The 17,311-nt window shown below is 53.9% G+C and overlaps 1 protein-coding gene across 2 annotated transcripts in view; it reads right to left on the reverse strand.

Annotated features, from left to right (window-relative positions):
* ABTB2 (ankyrin repeat and BTB domain containing 2) overlaps window positions 1–17,311 on the reverse strand; it is a 175,630-nt gene that overhangs the window by 30,409 nt on the left and 127,910 nt on the right. For both annotated transcript variants that reach the window (XM_045484920.1, XM_045484921.1), the window contains exons 2-3: window positions 16,618–16,764; window positions 10,291–10,504 (exon numbers count right to left, since the gene is read on the reverse strand). In XM_045484920.1, coding sequence (XP_045340876.1) covers window positions 10,291–10,504; window positions 16,618–16,764 — 361 coding nt within the window. The remainder of the gene's footprint in view (window positions 1–10,290; window positions 10,505–16,617; window positions 16,765–17,311) is intronic.

The following is a 17,311-nucleotide window of genomic DNA, read 5'->3' on the forward strand; positions in this document are numbered from 1 at the left end:
CTGCACCCACATCCGCACTGCAGCTTCAGGAAAGACTCTGGCACTGGCTTCTGGACAGTAAAGCCATATTGCTACCATCTGTTGAGGACCTACTATGTGCTGAGCAAGCATAAGGTCACTCTGCAAGCATTACCCTCTTTCTAATACAGCCACCCTGCAGGGGAGGGAGGTATAATTATTGGTGTGCGTTTTACAAATGTGAAAACTGAGGCTTTGAGAGGTTTGGACATACGTCCAAGGCCACATAGCTAGCCACAGGCAATCTTTCCGGCTTCAAAAGGAAAAACAAACAAACACAAGATTCTAGGGTCTTTCACGAGACCAAACTGCCACACACAAAATGCTGTGAGCCTGCTGGCTGGCCCAAACCCGGGAGGCAGGCAGGCTGGAGAGAAGGCTCGCCTCAGTGGCTCACCCAGGCCCCACCCGAACTCCCAGCGTCTACACCCACAACCTCACCTCCATCAGCCTTGAGGTCTGCAAGGAATGAATGGAGGGCTGGGCCGGGCCCCAAAGCCTCAGGTGTATTCTCTAGACCTCTCGAGAGTCTTTTCCCCCTTGATGTCCAATATTAAAGTAGCAAAGCAGGGGCAAGTCCCAGACGGCTGTCCCATCCGAGGTGGGGCATGAAAGTAGGGCCAGAAATCAGCCCGACCTGACCGCATCTCAGCTGCTACCCTGTCCTCATCCTCAGTTTCTGGAATGTCAACAGCTCAGCCTTGGAAGCCACTGTTAAGAAAGCAGAGTCCAGGGGCGCCTGGGTGGCGCAGTCGGTTAAGCGTCCGACTTCAGCCAGGTCACGATCTCGCGATCCGTGAGTTCGAGCCCCGCGTCAGGCTCTGGGCTGATGGCTCAGAGCCTGGAGCCTGTTTCCGATTCTGTGTCTCCCTCCCTCTCTGCCCCTCCCCCATTCATGCTCTGTCTCTCTCTGTCCCAAAAATAAATAAACGTTGAAAAAAAAAAAAAAAAAAAAAGAAAGCAGAGTCCATTCCCTTTAAAGCTGGGACTTCCCAGCACCGAGGCTCTCTGGGATCCTGGCGGTACTGCAGACAAAAGGGATTGTGGCTGCCGCGTTACAAAAACACTCCCAATGAATGAAGCCCCTAGGCCTGGCAGTTCCCAATCTTCTTTTCTGTGAGCCCGGGTGGCCCCAACAATGGGGCAGGAAGTCAGACGCAACAGGCAGCCCCCGCCGCGGGCGCTTGTCAACGGCTGGGCCAGGATCCTGTCCTGTCTCCATCCCCCGTTATGTGGCACTGCCACTTCCTTTGTCTGCCCCCCGTCCCTGGCTCATTCTTTGTCAGGGGCTGGACAGATGCCCACCCTCAGGCTGGCCACCCCGAGCCCGTGAACTCACGTCTGCTGGGGAAGAGGCCCCGAGTAGTTGAGGGCGAGCTGCCTAAATCACGCTGGGTGGAGGGGGTGCTGACCAAGAGACCTGGCTCCTGGGGTCTTGCCTCCTCTCTCCTGGGAGGCGGGGGGAGACCCAGCACCCCTGACAATGTGAGCGCTGCGCTATCGTAATCAGACCTCCCTGCCTGAGCTCTGATCTGCCACTTCCTAGATGTGACCTGGGCGGCCCCTTTTATCCCTTTCAGGCCTCAGTCTGCTCATCTGTAAGTGGGAACAGTAATGGCTTCCTCCAGGAGCTACTGTGAGAGCTAATCAGAGAACTGTGTATGCAAAGTGCTTTATAAACTATAAAGCTCTGACTAGATTCTTCCGGCCCACGTGAAATAAATCAAATCGAATCACTCCCCAGCTTCCATACTTAGCAACAGCAGCCCATCTTGTGTAGGTGCTATGGGCAAACCAGCACACAAGGGGCCCGGGTACCCCGCTGACTGTGGAGTGTGTGGCCCTCAGTCTGCTTGGTCTTTGAACCAACGGGAGGGTGAAATCCAGTTTTTTAAATCCTTGGGTGGTGGGTTGTGATAAACCTAAAGCGTGTACACATCACTTCTCCAAACAGTCCTCACTGAGGCCTTTGTGACATCTGGTCTACTTCTCTGTCGCTCGCCTGGCTCCCTAGCTCCTGTCAGGCCTGCGTTAAAGCAAGCAAAGACAGGGGCCGAGGGGGGAGGTACATGGGAGGGAGGACACACACACATGCTGAGTAGATGCGATGTTTAAGTTCACTATTGTTTCTGGGTTATTTATGCATTAAACACAATTTCGTTACTTTAGGCCTTCCAGAAGGTTGAGGAAAACAGTAATTATACTGATAATCGCAGCTCCCACATCCGAAGAGCTTACTGTTCACTACTTCCTTTAAATGTATCACCTCCCATGATTGCCACAAAAACCTCTGGAAGCAGAGCAAGTCATTTTCCAGCTGAGAAGTTGAGGCCCGAGAAATTAAGTGTCTTGCCCAAAGTCACCCAGCTAGGGACTGGCAGGGCAGAGACCCCATGTGGTAGTTTGACGCCAGTGTCCAACCTTTAGGCTCTTTGTCCTATTTCGATAACTGAACAAAGTATTCAACTGCTTATTGAGTGCCAGGGACAGTTCTTGGTGTTGGGCACAGTGGGAACAAAGCCGATCTATGGTACATTCTAGAGGGTGAGGAGAGGGGGCAGACCATTAAGTAGACAAGTACGGAAGAGCCGGGTAACATCGGGTAGAGGAAGGTGCTCTGAAGAAAAGAAAAAGTGGGTGAAGTGATGGGGAAGGACCAGGCGTGGGAGGAACGACCCCCGCACACGGCAGGACCATAAACAGTGGGGTCTTTGCTCTGCCACTTGAGAGGTTACTGGATGTGCCGGTCTGGGGAACACAGGCAAACAAGCACTAATTCACCCAATAGCCATTCTGATTTCTTTTCCTTCCACTTTGGGTAGCAGATGGGAGATTTAATGCACAAAAACGGGGAGAGGGAAAGAGAGAAAAGAGCTTAACGCTGCAAATCTTCTTGAAATGGTATTTAAGGGAACCCTAAGTCAGTAGCAGAAAGCCCTCACTGCCATCATCTCTATTATTTGATAAGAAAACACTTTCGCAAGCTGAGCAAAAGATTAACGAGCCCACTTCTTCAGACTGAGCACACAGCCTATCCGTGGCGCCTCCTATTTATGTGAAGCACTCGGCTGAGGGGAGACCTCCCCCCTTCTGCATCTGGAGTAGAACAAAGAGGCGCCTCTCCTCTCTTTGTACCTCACTCGTATGGGGAGTATCTCCCCACAACTTGGGGAGTGCCCCTAGGAGGCAGAATCTGGAAGCAGAGGGGCCAGCAGAGGTGACTCACTTCACACAGGGGGAAACTGAGGCTGGGGGGGGGGTGCTGGACGTGCTCAATCCCAGAGCCAGAGGGGCAGGAGCTGACCCCGACCCTGACCCTCAGGCACCTCTGAGGTTGTACTTCTCCACCAGAGAGCGGCTCCAGCCCCACCTAGACATATTTGCCTAGATATGCGGTCAGTGAGAACTTGAGAGAACAAAAACCAAATTCTCTCCCCCGAATTCTTGTGTTTCTAAAACGTAGATTCAGTTTTGTCATGAAACATGTACTTTGAAACAAGAGAAGTCCCTCTGTGACTTTTGCTGCCCAGGCTACCCAGCCTGTCCCAGTCTCCTGTGGCTGCCCTTGAAGGCCCGGTTAAAAGCCTTGGCTGTTCTGACGCCCTCCCCCAAGTCCGTCAGGCTTCCTGAGATCCCCCTGCACATGGTGGTGGGGCTGATGACAGAGCGTCCCATGTGCTGCTCTCAGCGCTTTCGGTCCATTAACTCCCTCCCCACCAACACCCCTGCTAAGAAGGGACCGAGGCACAGAGGCTGAGTGCCATGCCCACTTTGTAAGTGGCAGGGCCGGGACTGAACCCAGGCAGGCTGCGCGGCCCGAGGGCCGACCCCACGCATCATCACGCAGCCGAGCTGTCTCTTACGCTGTCTGGTGGGTTTCGCTCATTTGTCGTCTCCTGTCTTGTTTCTGCCTCCCTCATTAGGCTGGAGACTCAGGCATATAAGCCATTCTTCATAATTCTCTTAATACCCCTTCCCTACTGAGCAACAGAAATCCAGGGAGAAATGTGAGTTAGTAACTAAAGCACTTAAGATGCTATCTGTCTCTGACTATGTGCCCTAGAAATGCTATGGTTAGCCAGAGTAGTGTCTGTAAGTGGTGGTAATGGTCATAGTTACACGTCAGTGGTAGTCGTAGTGGTTAGGTAATAGTATTTATTACTAACAGCGATGGCACTTGAAAGTCACACTTTAAGAAATGTCATTCTAGGGCAATGGAGACAGCCTACTGTGGGTGTCAAACATGTCATCTAAACACGTTTACGACCATTATAATGACGGGGAGGAGGGTGGGCAGCCACCATTTAATAAACACTTGCTGTGCGCCAGGTGCTGAGCTACACGCTTCACTGTATTATCTCATTTATTGCCATCTCACCTTCACCATTTCACCAATGAGGAAACTGAGGCCTAGAAGCAGGAGCTGACGCTTCATACTGCTGGAAGACGGCGGAGAGAACACCTCCGGGATGACCCAAGAGGCTCCTGGAGTCTTCCTCTTCTTCCCCAGCACCTAAAACCACAGGTGAGCGACTTCCGGGGGAGTGGGTGGGACCCGCGTGATGGCCGACACCTTTGCTGGCTCCATCGCTTCCAAATTCTGTGCACATACCTGCTGGAAACTTCTTGACTAGTATGACACGGAACAGAGCGGCCAAGAGCTGGGCCAGACACACACTATCTGCTGCCAGGATCTCACCTGGACAAGGGTTTCGACCTGCGAGCAGGCCCTGCAGTCTCAGCAGAACTAACGCTATGCGGACTGTGTTCTCAGATGACTACCAAACTGGCCCCTCGTCCCTCCTGAGCCTGTCTGGTGGTGCAGAACCACATGCCAGGCTGCTCCAGGCTGGGGCGTCGGGGTGGATCTCGGTAGGAATGCCTCTCCTCCCAGCACCAAGGCAAACAGAGAAGAAAGGGCTTCCCCCTTACCCTCAGAGGGGTCCAGGCATCAAGTGGGGAAGGAAAACCAGCCAACTGCAGAAAGCACTGAGCTGGATGACAGGGCCAGGGCCCTCCAGGCCACACGCCCGGTCCATGATTCATCCTGTACCACGACTCCTGTTCTCCGGCTCTGCCACGCCACCCCTTTCCGTCTCTCCTAGGTACTGTGTTCTCTCCCACCGTGAGGTCTCTGCGTGCTGTTCCCTCTGCCAGGGACAAATGGTCATGCTAATAATCATGGCAGCTAACATCTGGCATTTGCTGTGCCCCAGGTACTGTTCCAGAAGTGTTAGGAACGTTAACTCACTTAGACCTCACACCTTGCAAGTGACTGTAATGCCATGTCAGTGGTCTGTAGAACCCAAGCTTTGGAGGGACTGACTGCCCAAAGGCTCTGAAATCAGTGAGTGGCAAGGCCAATCTGAAAGGCATGGTGTTGAATAGCAGTCCCCTCCTCAGATAGGGCTCTGACAGCCGAGGAAATCACGACACCAGACGTTCCCAGGCTCCATCTCAAATCAGGCTGGCTAGGCTCCCACGCTCCTCCTGGCTTAGTGTCCTGAACACCAGGACACTCCCTCCACAAAGGGGCACCGTGTGGGGCCGGGGAGAGGGAAGCGGCTTAAGCGAACACACTGCCTTGTGCACACGTGGCTTGCGTCATTTCTAGTATTCCCAGATATCCCTCAAAGGCCTGGCTTTGCTGCTGCTGCTGCTGCTGCTGCTGCTGCCAGATCAGATGCACTTGGGATTGCTACCTGCTGAGGCTGGGCCCTCCAGCCCCCAAGGTTCTGAAGCAGAAAATTAGTTCTCCTCCTGTGTACCTCAGCCTCTTCTGCACCTCGGACCGTATCTGTCTCCCTCGTGTGCTCTGCTTGATGATGCTTTCTCCCGGACATTTGCAGGCGAGCTGGCAGATCTCTTGCCGCTCCTGTGTGTCCACGCGACCCGTCTCCCCACTTCCCAGACACCTCGTCCCCCGAGGCGTGATGACCAAGGAGGTACCTTCCACCCAGGAGGCCACTTCAGCCAGCTCATCCCTCTGCCCCCAGGCATGACTAGCAGGGACCACACTTAGCCAGATGGCTGTCCATTCTCCTCCAGACCTCGGGGGAAGGAGGCTCCCCCATCTCCATGGGCAACCCTGGATCTCTGACAGCAAGTTCTTTCACTTTCCAAGCCCGGTCTCGGGTGATGGCATGCCCTGCAGGGCAGCAGCTGTGACTAATCCTGGGTTTGAGACCCTGCCTCGTGCCTCGCTGGTGTCTATGATGCAAAGCTGGCGGCAAGAAAGGCGCTCTGGGAGGGTGCAGGGAGGCTCTGTCTGCGAGGCTCTCCCAAGGTGGCGGGGGAAGTGTCCTTGGAATGGAGAGGCAGGTGGGGCTGGAATGGCCCCAGTGGAGGTGGCCCCAAAGGCCAAGACCCACTCGGGATTGTCTTGAGAGCTTTAGGACCAGGTCTGAGTAGCCCGGTGGGATGGCTGTAGCTTGGCACCATGAAGGGCAAGGGCTTTCGGGTCAGAGGGACCTGGTTCAAGTCCCTGCCCGGCCACTTAGCAGTGGGTGCCCCCTGGCCTCATGTCCTCATCTGTAAAATGGAGGGAATCCTGGGGCACGTGGTGGCTCAGTCAGTTAAGTGGCCGATTCGATTTCTGCTAGGGTCATGATGTGTTAGTGAGTTTGAGCCCTGTGTTGGGTTCTGCACTGACAGTGTGGAGCCTGCTTGGGATTCTGTCTCTCTCTCTGTTCCTCCTCAACTTGTGCTCTCTCTCTCTCAAAATAAATAAATAAACTTAAAAAAAATTTTTTTAAATGGAGGTAAAGCTAGCACCTACCTTGCTGATCTGTGGGGCAGGAAAGAAACACAAGTGGGTAGAAATGCCCTCTAGAAGGAAGAGCTGGCCGCTTTATGTGCGCTATCTCGCTTCATCTTCCCCATTTTACAGGTGAGGAGCCGGAAGCGTGGAGGGGCCCGTGTGGGAGGCTGGACCTGAGCCCAGGCCTGGGCACAAAGCCTGGGGGCTTTCCCCGGTGCCGCCGGCTCCCCGTTCCGCACAAGCCTGCCCGAGAGTGCCTGCCCATCCCTTGCAAAGCGCCCCGCTCGCCCACCCTGAGCTCCTATTGTTTCTGCTACTCCCTCCTCCCACCTCCCTCCTCCCACCTCCACTCCTCCCAAATCCGGAGCAGGAGCAGGGAGCTCCGGGGAACAGGGCCCCTTCTGGGGAGACACGAAAGCCCCGCTGAGCAGTGCAGAGGCAGCACGTGGCCTAGCAGGGAAAGCCATGATGACCTTCACACAGGAGGGATGAACAAATGTCCCACCCGTGCCGATGAAGGGGTGGGGTCACACAGCCCCCCTGTGGGAAGGAAGAAGGGTAATTTCCTCACAGCAGAAATCTGAGCACAGACTTGAGTGGCACCATCAGTGTCGCCATGTGGCCAAACCCGTGCCACCAAACTGGAGCTCTGGGACTACCCCTCCCCGCCCCCCCCCCCCCCATCACGCTGGCAATCAGAGACCCTGTCTGATTCTGGCTGGGCAGACGCCCCCACTCCCGACATGGGACGCAGGGAGGAACTTCAAGAGTCAATGATGTGGGGGATACAGCGGGGGGAAAGACACAGACAGGCATCCCAGCCATCCCCAGACTCACAAAGCCAGGGCCCCGCAAAAACTCCAGCTCCTCGTGGGCAAGGGGAGGAAGTCTCCCAGAGCTCTGGTGAGGATATCAGAGCGGCAGTGCCTCAAGGAGACGTGTGGCCCAGCCTGCAGCCGAGCGTGGGCTCAGTGGGCCCAGGAAGGGCCAGCCGGGGCCTGCCCCGTCGGCGTGGGTCCAAGTGCAGTGGGATCCACTTCAGCAGCCCAGAGCCGGGCCACCAGACAGCTGTCAGGCTGTCCGCCAGCCTGGGTATTTTTAGGGTGTCCTCCTTTTGGTGCCCAAATCTCAAATGTTTGGATACTTTTTTCCTAACCGTGGCTCCAATTTCTCATGTATCTAATAGTCATTTGAAATGATTCATGGAAAAATGCCTTAGCTACCAATTTCTTTGTGCCACAGACAGTGTGGTTTTTAAATAACAAGCTACTTAAACACACACGTGTGCACGTAACCACTGAAGCTCTGCTATCACAATTACACACAGACAACGACCCAGGTCACAGAGAAACTCTGGTGCCGTTTTAGAGCACTGGGGGCTGGGAACCGTCCCAGGGGAAAAGCCAGAGGGGCAGCCGCAAAGACATCCAAGGGGTTCTGGGCTCAACGCCTGCAGAGGGGCACCTCCCTGGCCTGCCCCACAGCCAACAGCCACGGTCACAGCCAGAGGGCCAAACAGCCCAGGCCAGGCCAGTGGGCCCAAAGAAGGCTCATCTTCTCCCAGCCACCTTTGCTTGGGTGACCAGGCCCAGTCCAGCGCCCTCAGGACCTCACCAAACAATAAGCAAGCTTCCCCCGCCGCAACACTTTTTTCCTTGCCCTTTCTCCTTCCCGGCCAACTCTGGAAACCACAACAATTTCTCCACAAAGCAGAAACAGCTGGGGCTTAGGGCCTAGGCTCTGGTTCCACCTTCCAGCTGGGTGCTTCGTCAGGAAGCCTGGGGCCTCCACCTGCTGCCTTCTTGCTGGGTGTCAGCAGAGCGCCCTACCTCGGCCCTGCATTCTCTGTCCACCTTGAAGATAACGACGATCCAGCAATGACACCAGTCATAACAGCAGCAGTGGTAGCATTTACTGGGAATCTACTTTGTGTGTGTACTGGGTCATTACTGCCGTAGGTCTCTTGTAATGAAAGACAGTACTGTCTGTGCAGTGTTGTGAGCGGAGCTTATGTGGCCCTGGCAAGTTATCAAATCTCTCTCTGCCTCCACTTACTCATCTGTAAAATGGGGCTGTGACGCACACCCACTTCCCGTGTGTACACCAATGAGTGTTCGCATATAAAGTGCTCAGCACAGGGCCTAGCACACAGTAAATCCTCAGTAAGATAGTGTCGACTATCACCATTCAGTCCTTACAACGGCATCATTACCACCCCTCTGTTTACAGCAGAGGCCCAAGGGGTCTGAAACCTTGCACAAAGTTCTCAGGGTCCATGAACGCAAACCACCTGACTCCTGGGCCCCTGCATTCCCAGCTCGCCGGGTTTGCCACGTGTCCGCAGGATTTCCCGTGTTTACGGTGGCTGTTTTGAATGAAGTAGGGTGTGTTGCACCTTTGTTTTCCGTGACTGTGGGGGCACTGGAGGGGTGGCCTGGCTGCGAAGCAGGTGTGAGAACCACAAAGTTGACGAGACCTGGTGCCACTCAAAGGCAACAGCAAGCTGGGGTGGGGGCCGGGGAGAGCAGCAGCCTTCTGTCGTCAAGGCCGCAGGTCACCTTCCTCCACCCTGAGGTACAGAGCTCCTTGGGCTCTCTCGCGCCCCAGGGCCTGCTGGGCGGTGGAATGCGTGCTGGTGGGTCTTCCTAAACCAAAGCCAGTTTTTCTCACTCCCGGGACCTTCAGGCACACAACTCTCGAGCCCATGGACAGAGCCAGCAGGGAGGCCGTGTTGGCCTCCAGGTGAGGCGCATGCCAGCATTTATGATGTTCTGGGCAAATTATAAAAAAGGATCCTCTCTAGTGAGAAAAAAATTTGAAAGCAGTCAAGACCAATTAGAAAAGGCACTCTGTCTGCAGGCGGACATGACCCTGTGCTTGTCCCCTGCCTGTGCCCCTCATTGGGTCCCCTTGTGCAGTGCAGAACCTTCACATCTGTTCTTAGCAGCCCTGCTCCCAGATGGGGAAGGGTTAGGCTCCTGTAGTGAGAGCAGCAGGCCTGGATCCTGAGGCTATTCAACCAGTAACCTGCCAGACTGTGATGTTTTCGTCTGTGACATGAGGGGACGGGGCACAGCGTGCCTCAGATCCCTACCAACAACAAAGAGGACGGTGGCATCATCATGATGAAAACAGGTGACAGAGGGCCAGGTACCACCCACACACTGTCCTGCGTGCTTTTCCTCAGAGCCCTGGCTCACTCCGTTCTCAGGCAGGTGTGGATACCTGTTTTCATGAAAGAGGCAAAGGAATTTCAGAGAGCCCAGGAACTGAGCGACAGAGCTGGAAAATCAGAGACGGAAGCCAAAACCCATCATGAGCCTCAAAGAGCCCTGGGTGTCTCAACCCTGGGTGAAAAGTCCCATCGCACGCCAGGGCCAGGCCTTGATTCGTGTGAATCATCAGCCGCTTCCTCAGAGGCACGCAGGCTGGCACCAGTCGGTCAGCCAGCACACCGGGTAGTGTGTCCCCCCCACCCCCAACCTGGTGTGCAGCCCAAGAGAGACCCCTACCGCTCATTGTTCAGAGCCATCCTCGGGGGGTCCAGGTTGGGGTTCTCCATGGACTCCATCTGTGGACACCGCAGGAAGTAGTAGAGCGTGTGGAGGGCGTCGGGGGACCAGGTGACGGGCTGGGGTGGCTGACGGGCCTGGCGGGCGGGGCTGGAGCCAGGACAGAGCGGGTGGCGCCCCTGCATGTGATGCATGGCGCGGGAGACCAGGTCACCTGGCGGGGAGGGCAGAAGGGAGAGACAGAGAAGAAAACGTCTGAGTTCGCTGCCCACATTCCTCCAAGGCTGCTTGTAGCTAATGAGAAACCGCTCCCCTTGCCTGGGCGCCTAATTACTGTTTACCCCGGAGCCAAGAGGCGGGGGAGGTGGAAACTGTCACCCAGACACGCACAAGAGCAAGTAAGTTTTCCTTTCGCTGCGGGTTTTGCCTTAACAGCTGAACTAAAAAGCCCTGGCAGGACCGTCTTATGCTAATGCGGTTTCTTTTTCGACATCCCCACTCCCTCCAACACCCCATGGCTCTCTTTGAGCCAGGGAGTCCCAGCCTCAGACACCCAGCACCAGGGTGTGACACCAGCAGGGAGGTGACGGCCCCGGGTTGTCGTCCTGTGCAACGCCCAGGTCCTTCAGCAGGGAAGGCGCCTCCATCCCCAACACGTCAGGCAACACTGCCATCATCGCCACCATTGAGTGCTCACTACATGCCGAGTGTTCGGTTTCCTACAAAAGAGCTTTCGTTCGACCCTTATGATGCTGGGGCCAAGTATTATCCCCCTTATACAGGTGAAGAAATGGAGGCTTACCTGGTAAACAAACACTTACTGACCCCCTCCAGTCCCCTGGTCACCGGGAGGCCACCGTGTACAGAACTTAACCAGCCAAGGTCCTGTGGCTAGTAGATGCTAGAATCTACACTTGAATGCAGGTCTCTGACTCCAAAGACCATGAGCTGAACTGTGACCCAGACCTGACCCACTGGAGTCTGTGGGGTCCTTGGGTCCCCATATCCTGCGCTGTGTTTCTGCCCAAGTCAAGTCTTTTCAATATCCCGCTGGCCTGGGACAGGAAATGTCCCATCATTGTGTGAGGCCACAATGCTGAGAAAGGATGGGCCAAACAGCCCCAGGCACCTGCCGGCCCCTCTGTTCCGGGAAAAGTGTCACCCTTCCATTCTCCTCTGGTCTGAGAACTCAAGGGGGGGTGGTGGGACACGACTCCCCTGTGGGCCAGCTTCCCCCCACCTGTGGCAGTGCCTCTGGACCAGGCTGGCCCTAAGGCGAGAAAAACAAGCAGGTTTTAACCTGGCGAAGAGAAGCGTCATTCAATGTATGGCAGGACCAGTTCATTTATTCAACTGACCTTCATTCTATAGCTTCTTCGAGTCTGGTTCTCTGCCCCACTGCATCCTAGCACCCTGCACAGGGTCTACCACATAAGAGGTGCTCAGCAAACATTTACAGAATAAAAAAACTAGCCTTGTGCATTCATTCCATTTCAGTTCAAAATACAGCTTTTGGGTGTGTGGGGGTGGGGGGCTGCACTTAGGTCCATTAGCGGCCAAGTTCTCCTGGGACAGCCTCAGCAAGGGAAAATGACACCCCTGGAATTGGAGATCTCCACTAGGAAAGAGAGCCCTGTGCCCCCACCCCCACCTCCTCCCTCCTTCCTCTCTCTGCACCTGACTCTGCTCCTCGCTGGTGCCCCCCGGAGCGGCCGAGAGCGGGGACTTGTGGACACCCGGCTCCCATCCTCAACACTCTGCTTTCATCGGTCTGGGGCGGGACCTACGCATTCTATCTTGTAAAAGCTCCCTCGGTGAATCTAATGTCTGGTGAGGTGAGAGAATCAGCAGGTTAACAGGTGAGAGCGCAGATCCCAGAGTCAGGCACTCCGGGCTTCCAGTCAGGGCTCTGGTACTTGCAACCCTGTGCCTTACGTAAGTTTCTCACCAGAGCCTCCATCTCCTCATCTGTAAAGTGGAATAATCGTATCTCACCTAAACATTCGGAGGATTCAAATAAACAATAAATGTGAAGCACTTAAAAGTCATGCTTGGCACAGAGTCCTTGGTAAAGATGAACTGTAACGCCATTATTACTACTCTTGTTCCTCTCTTCACCAGGCCACCTCCCATGGCCTCGCTTCCAGGACTTTTTTCCACGCCATTAAGCCTTACCCCACATTTCCCAGGAGAGGAGGAGTCTGAGCCCTGCGATGCCAGCTCCCAGCCCCGCTCTCGGACTCCTGGGCGGCAGAAACTGGCACCGACAATCCTGCCTCCCAGCAGCTAGTTGCACAGCTAACTTGGCTTCAAGAAGTTGCAACCTGGCTTCCATTTCTCCAGGTCGAAATGCTATAACTTTTGGCAGGGTCACAGGACCAGTGGGGAGAAGCCAAAGAATCCCTGATTGCATCAGAGAGAGAGAAAGAGAGAGAGAGAGACCTTGTGGAAATGCTTCAAAGGCTCGACAAGGTAGAAGCCATTATCATTCATCATGTTTATGATTATTTTATTGTTACCGGTGTAGAACCCTTTCGGCAGCACATTCCCAGCCAGGATGCAGGCAAGAAAATCGAGTAAGAAAGTAAGAAGTGGAAGCAACTCTTAAGCATTCCCTAAAGGGAAGCCAGGTACTGAGAGAGGCCCTCCAGAGGTTCGGGGGACAAAGGCAGCAGCGTGGCAGCTGGGGACGGAGGTCCCCAGACTCTCGGTCACAAGCCCAGCTGCGTGCCTTCGGTCTCTCACAGACCAAGAAGCAGATGCCTGCAGACAACTCAGATCAGGCATCTAAAAACTCACACGGCTCTGCAGCCCTCATTCACAGCCAAAGCAAACGGCTCGCTTTGGGTTACTCTCCCCAGGGTGGTTTTCCTCCCTGCTCCCTGATATTTTTCAGGCTTGAGAGGGGGGAAAACATAGATTAAATCTCATTTAATCTGCACAACCACCCCATAAGGGAGGTATTTCCAGTTCACAAATGAGGAAACAGGCTCGCGGACGTTAAATGGTGGTAAGTGAACCAGCCGGGACTTAACCTGGGGACCCTGCACCCCAAACGCATGCTCTTGGTCACTGCTCCACAGTGTGGTCTGCATACTGGGACAGGTCTGCAAACTGTGTGTTACTTTTTTTTTTTTTTTTTTTTTTACTGGATCACAACAAGTTAATTCCAGAAATTGAGAGTGAGCTTTAAAAGAGTCTCAGAGTTGAGGCGCCTGGGTGGCTCAGTTTGTTAAGTGTCTGACGTTAGCTCAGGTCATGCTCTCGCAGTTAGTAAGTTCGAGCCCTGCATTGGACTCTGTGCTGACAGCTCAGAGCCTGGAGCCTGCTTTGGATTCTGCATGTCCCTTTCTGTCTGACCCTCCCCTGCTCTCTCTCTCTCTCTGTCAAAAATAAACAAACATAAAAATTTTTTTTAAAATAAATCTCACAGTAATTTGACAGAGTGATTTTATGTCTAATAATTTTTTACAAATTGGCTTGCGTTTTACATGTCATTGATTTCATTTTTTAGACACTCATTTTCATTGTATTTTATAGAAGCTTCAGTCGGCAATTAAGAGTGGGGACACAGATTCCCTGGCCTGTCACCACGGCTGATTCGAGAAGTCATGGCCCAGACCGGATGACACTCTTGATTTAGTGCAGGTGGGCACTCAGAGCTGCTTCAGAAATGCCTTTGCGCTGGAGAATCAGCTGATCCTAAGCTCAATGAAACCTCAGTCTGAAGCCCAGAAACGCCCACAAGGTACGGAAAAGCAGGCCCTCACTGCTTGCTAATCATGAGAGCCTTGGTTAGAGGCGCTACAGGTTTCTGGTCTGTCCAACCCTCATTATGAGCCATCAAATGAAAACAGCAGTAAGAGTCTGGAATGCAGCTCTGTCTTCAAAATGAGGCCTACGCCGTCTGGCTACCTTTAAAAAGAAGGTATCTCGTGTTCCCTCCCATTTACATGTTGATGGGGAGAGAGGGACAGAGAGACAAGCGCCTGAGTTCTCTATGCAGCTGGACCTGACATAAGAAAGAAACTTCTAAACCCACCTGGCAGGCTGGTCCTGGCTCAAGTGCAGGGAGTTAAACCCAGGGTAAACTCTTAGGTCCAAGGAGTTCAGTGCCAAGTATCACTAGCCTCATTAAGTTCTTCAGTTTCATAAAATCTGCATTATCTGCCTCCACCTTTGTCTCCTCCCTCCTGCAGAGTGGGTTCACAAAATCCCTGGTTTCAGGGTGAGGGAGGTGGGGCAGCATGGCACATGACACAGCCTGTTCAGTCATCTGGGGAAAGATGCTACGGGGATGCTTCTTCCCTCTGCCCTGAGGAGTGGCTGGGCCAGGATGTGGACAGATCCTAGGTGGGTTTTAGGAGGCAAACACTGGACAATTCAGAACTCATTCCTCTGCACACACGCACATAAGCATGCGCGCACGCGCGCACACACACACACACACACACGATGAGACACTATTCTAATCACGGGGACACAGTACAGTGGGGACCAAAACAGAGAAAGTCTATTCTCATGAAGCTGACATTCTAGGCAGAGGAAAGAGATGATGAACTATTTACAAGTAAATAGTTACAAGTGCTTTGAAAGAACTGAAGTTCTAAGAGGGAAGATGGAGGGATGAGAAGGGGGTGCTCAGGGAAGGCCTGTCTAATAAGGTATCATTTGGGCAGAGACTTGGAGAAAATGAAGGACGAACATATTTGGGTTTCTGGGGGGAAACGGTCATAGGCAGAGGGGACAGCTAGTGCAAAGGCCCTGGGCTGGGAGAATCCTGGCCAGGAGGCCAGGGTGGCTGGAGCACAGTTAACAAGAGTAGAGTAGTAGGCAATGAAGCCAGATCATATATTAGATCTTGGGCTATGGTGAGGATTTTGGATTTCACTGAGTGAGCTGGGAAGCAATGGGGTAGGGGGATGGAGGGATACTGAGCCGATGGGTGGTATCTGACATGGCTCTAGTTTGGGCTGAGTTGACAGGAGTGGAGGTGGCAAAAGGGCAAACTAAAACTTGGGCTGTTTATAAAAGGAAGAACCAATAGGGGCTGAATGTTAAGGGCAGATGATGGCAAGCCCTTCCCTTGAGGAAAGTTTCTGAATGGGCTTCCCTTTGCCCGGCTGTGGACTGCAACGCCCACAGAAGCTGCCATGGTAAAAGGAAAGGATCAGACTCCAAACCTGATCTCAGCTGAGATGCTGGTGGCTGTGCCACTAGCCACATCTAGGAAGCCCGCAGCCCGAAGCAATTCGAAGGTGGCCACTTAAGGCAGACATACCTGAGCCCACTTCCTCCAGGGTCCTGGGGCAGCTATGTACCAGCCCTGACTGCTGTGGCACCCCCAGGAGACAGACAGCTGGAAGTCCTGCTTTCTCTCCCAGCCCTGTTATGAATCTGCTCTGTGACCTTGAACCAGGCACTTTCTTTCCCGCTCTGGGAAGGGAGAGGAAGGATGGAGGGAGGAAGGGAGGAAGCTGTGTCCTGAAGAAGCAAAAAGGTTGTCATTCACCATTCAGAAAGCTCAAGGAAATCAGAAATGGGAAGGGGGAAAGCAGAGTGAAACTCCATCTGTTTCCACACCATGCACTTCTGTCCCTGGATGTGGGACTGCCCACCACTGGGAGGTCCCATGGCACAGGAAGGGAGAACTAAGGAGGAGTGGGCAGTTTGATTTCTTAAATAATTGGGATGAAAGAGAGAGAGAGACACAGAGAGACAGAGAGAGAGATCAGGAGATGAATGAGATTTCTCACCCAACACACTCTTTTCAAGCAGCTGCCAAACGGTAATGACCTAGACCAAGGCATTCCCCCATGTCCTGCAGAGCCCTGAGATCCTAGGAGAAGCAGCCTAGGGTCACTGCAGGGCTGAGGCCACATGCCAACACAACCTCCCTTCAGCCAGAGGAGCTCTGCTTCTACCTGCCATTTTCTACACTGAGACTTCGGGGGGAGGGTGCTTTCTTTTAAGGAAGAATAACAGTTATAGATGCAGAGCATGTGGGGCCAGGCTGTAAAATACCAAGGTAGATGACAGCGTAGGGAAAGCAGGCTCCCCCTGATCGCTGCCATGCAGGAATGGTCATCTGATGTTTCAAGAGAAACCAGAAGTCCAGGTTTGTCTATGATCAAGCCCACAGGCCAATCAAACCATACATGGCTGTGGGCCATGAGTTTGCACTCTCTGGCCTGGAAGGGTCCAGCTTGCAGAGAAAAGGCAGGAAGTTTGAAGGAGGAGGAAGAAGAGGAGGAGGCCAGAATCCAAAAGGTGAGCTCTTCCCCGACCTCTCCCTCAGAGCCAGCTAGACTGGGATGCCCCACTTACTCAGCTCAGAGATGCTTCCCACGCAGGTGGCCAGGAGGGACTGCTCCAGGGTCCGGAGCTCCAGCTGGGCGTATGCATCGGCTCGCTCATCGTGGCCCAGGGACCCGCCGTTGTAAGGACTGAAGTACGCAGGGAGAGAGAGGACGCCTGTGGGGAAATAGGCAGACAGGCAAGTTCAGGAGGAAAGCAAAGGTCCTTCCTGGGGTTGGGGGTGGGGTGTGGGGTCAGTGGGCAAATCTCAAAGCTGCACTTGAGGATATCTGACTTCTACAAAAGCCAGAACGAGGAGGGGCCCCCCTGTAGAGGTGGTTTCTTGGCACTGGCCTCTACAAGCTCATGGGCCATACGGGAATTCATTCACTCCTGCACTTCTCCATTCACTGGATATTTACAACGCCTCCCTCGGCCCAGGCATTGTGCTCCATTCAGGATGATGGGGTGACGAAGAGACCTGGCTTTGCCTTCATGGACCTCAGGGGACATAAGTGTCCACCATGCCCACCCAAAGGGTGGGATCACCACCACCACCACCCCCCCCCCGCCCCCGAGTCCTCTCACGTCCTCATACTGCCCCCTTTCCTTCTTCCTGCCAAGAAGGGGACGAGGACAAACCACGGTGTAGGAGATGCTGTCTTCTCCACTCCAAGGAGGGGAAACATCCCAGCCACTGGCCAAGTTCAATTAGTGTTTTTCA

The sequence above is a fragment of the Leopardus geoffroyi genome, chromosome D1, assembly GCF_018350155.1.
Source record: "Leopardus geoffroyi isolate Oge1 chromosome D1, O.geoffroyi_Oge1_pat1.0, whole genome shotgun sequence".
NCBI classification, from domain to species: domain Eukaryota; kingdom Metazoa; phylum Chordata; class Mammalia; order Carnivora; family Felidae; genus Leopardus; species Leopardus geoffroyi.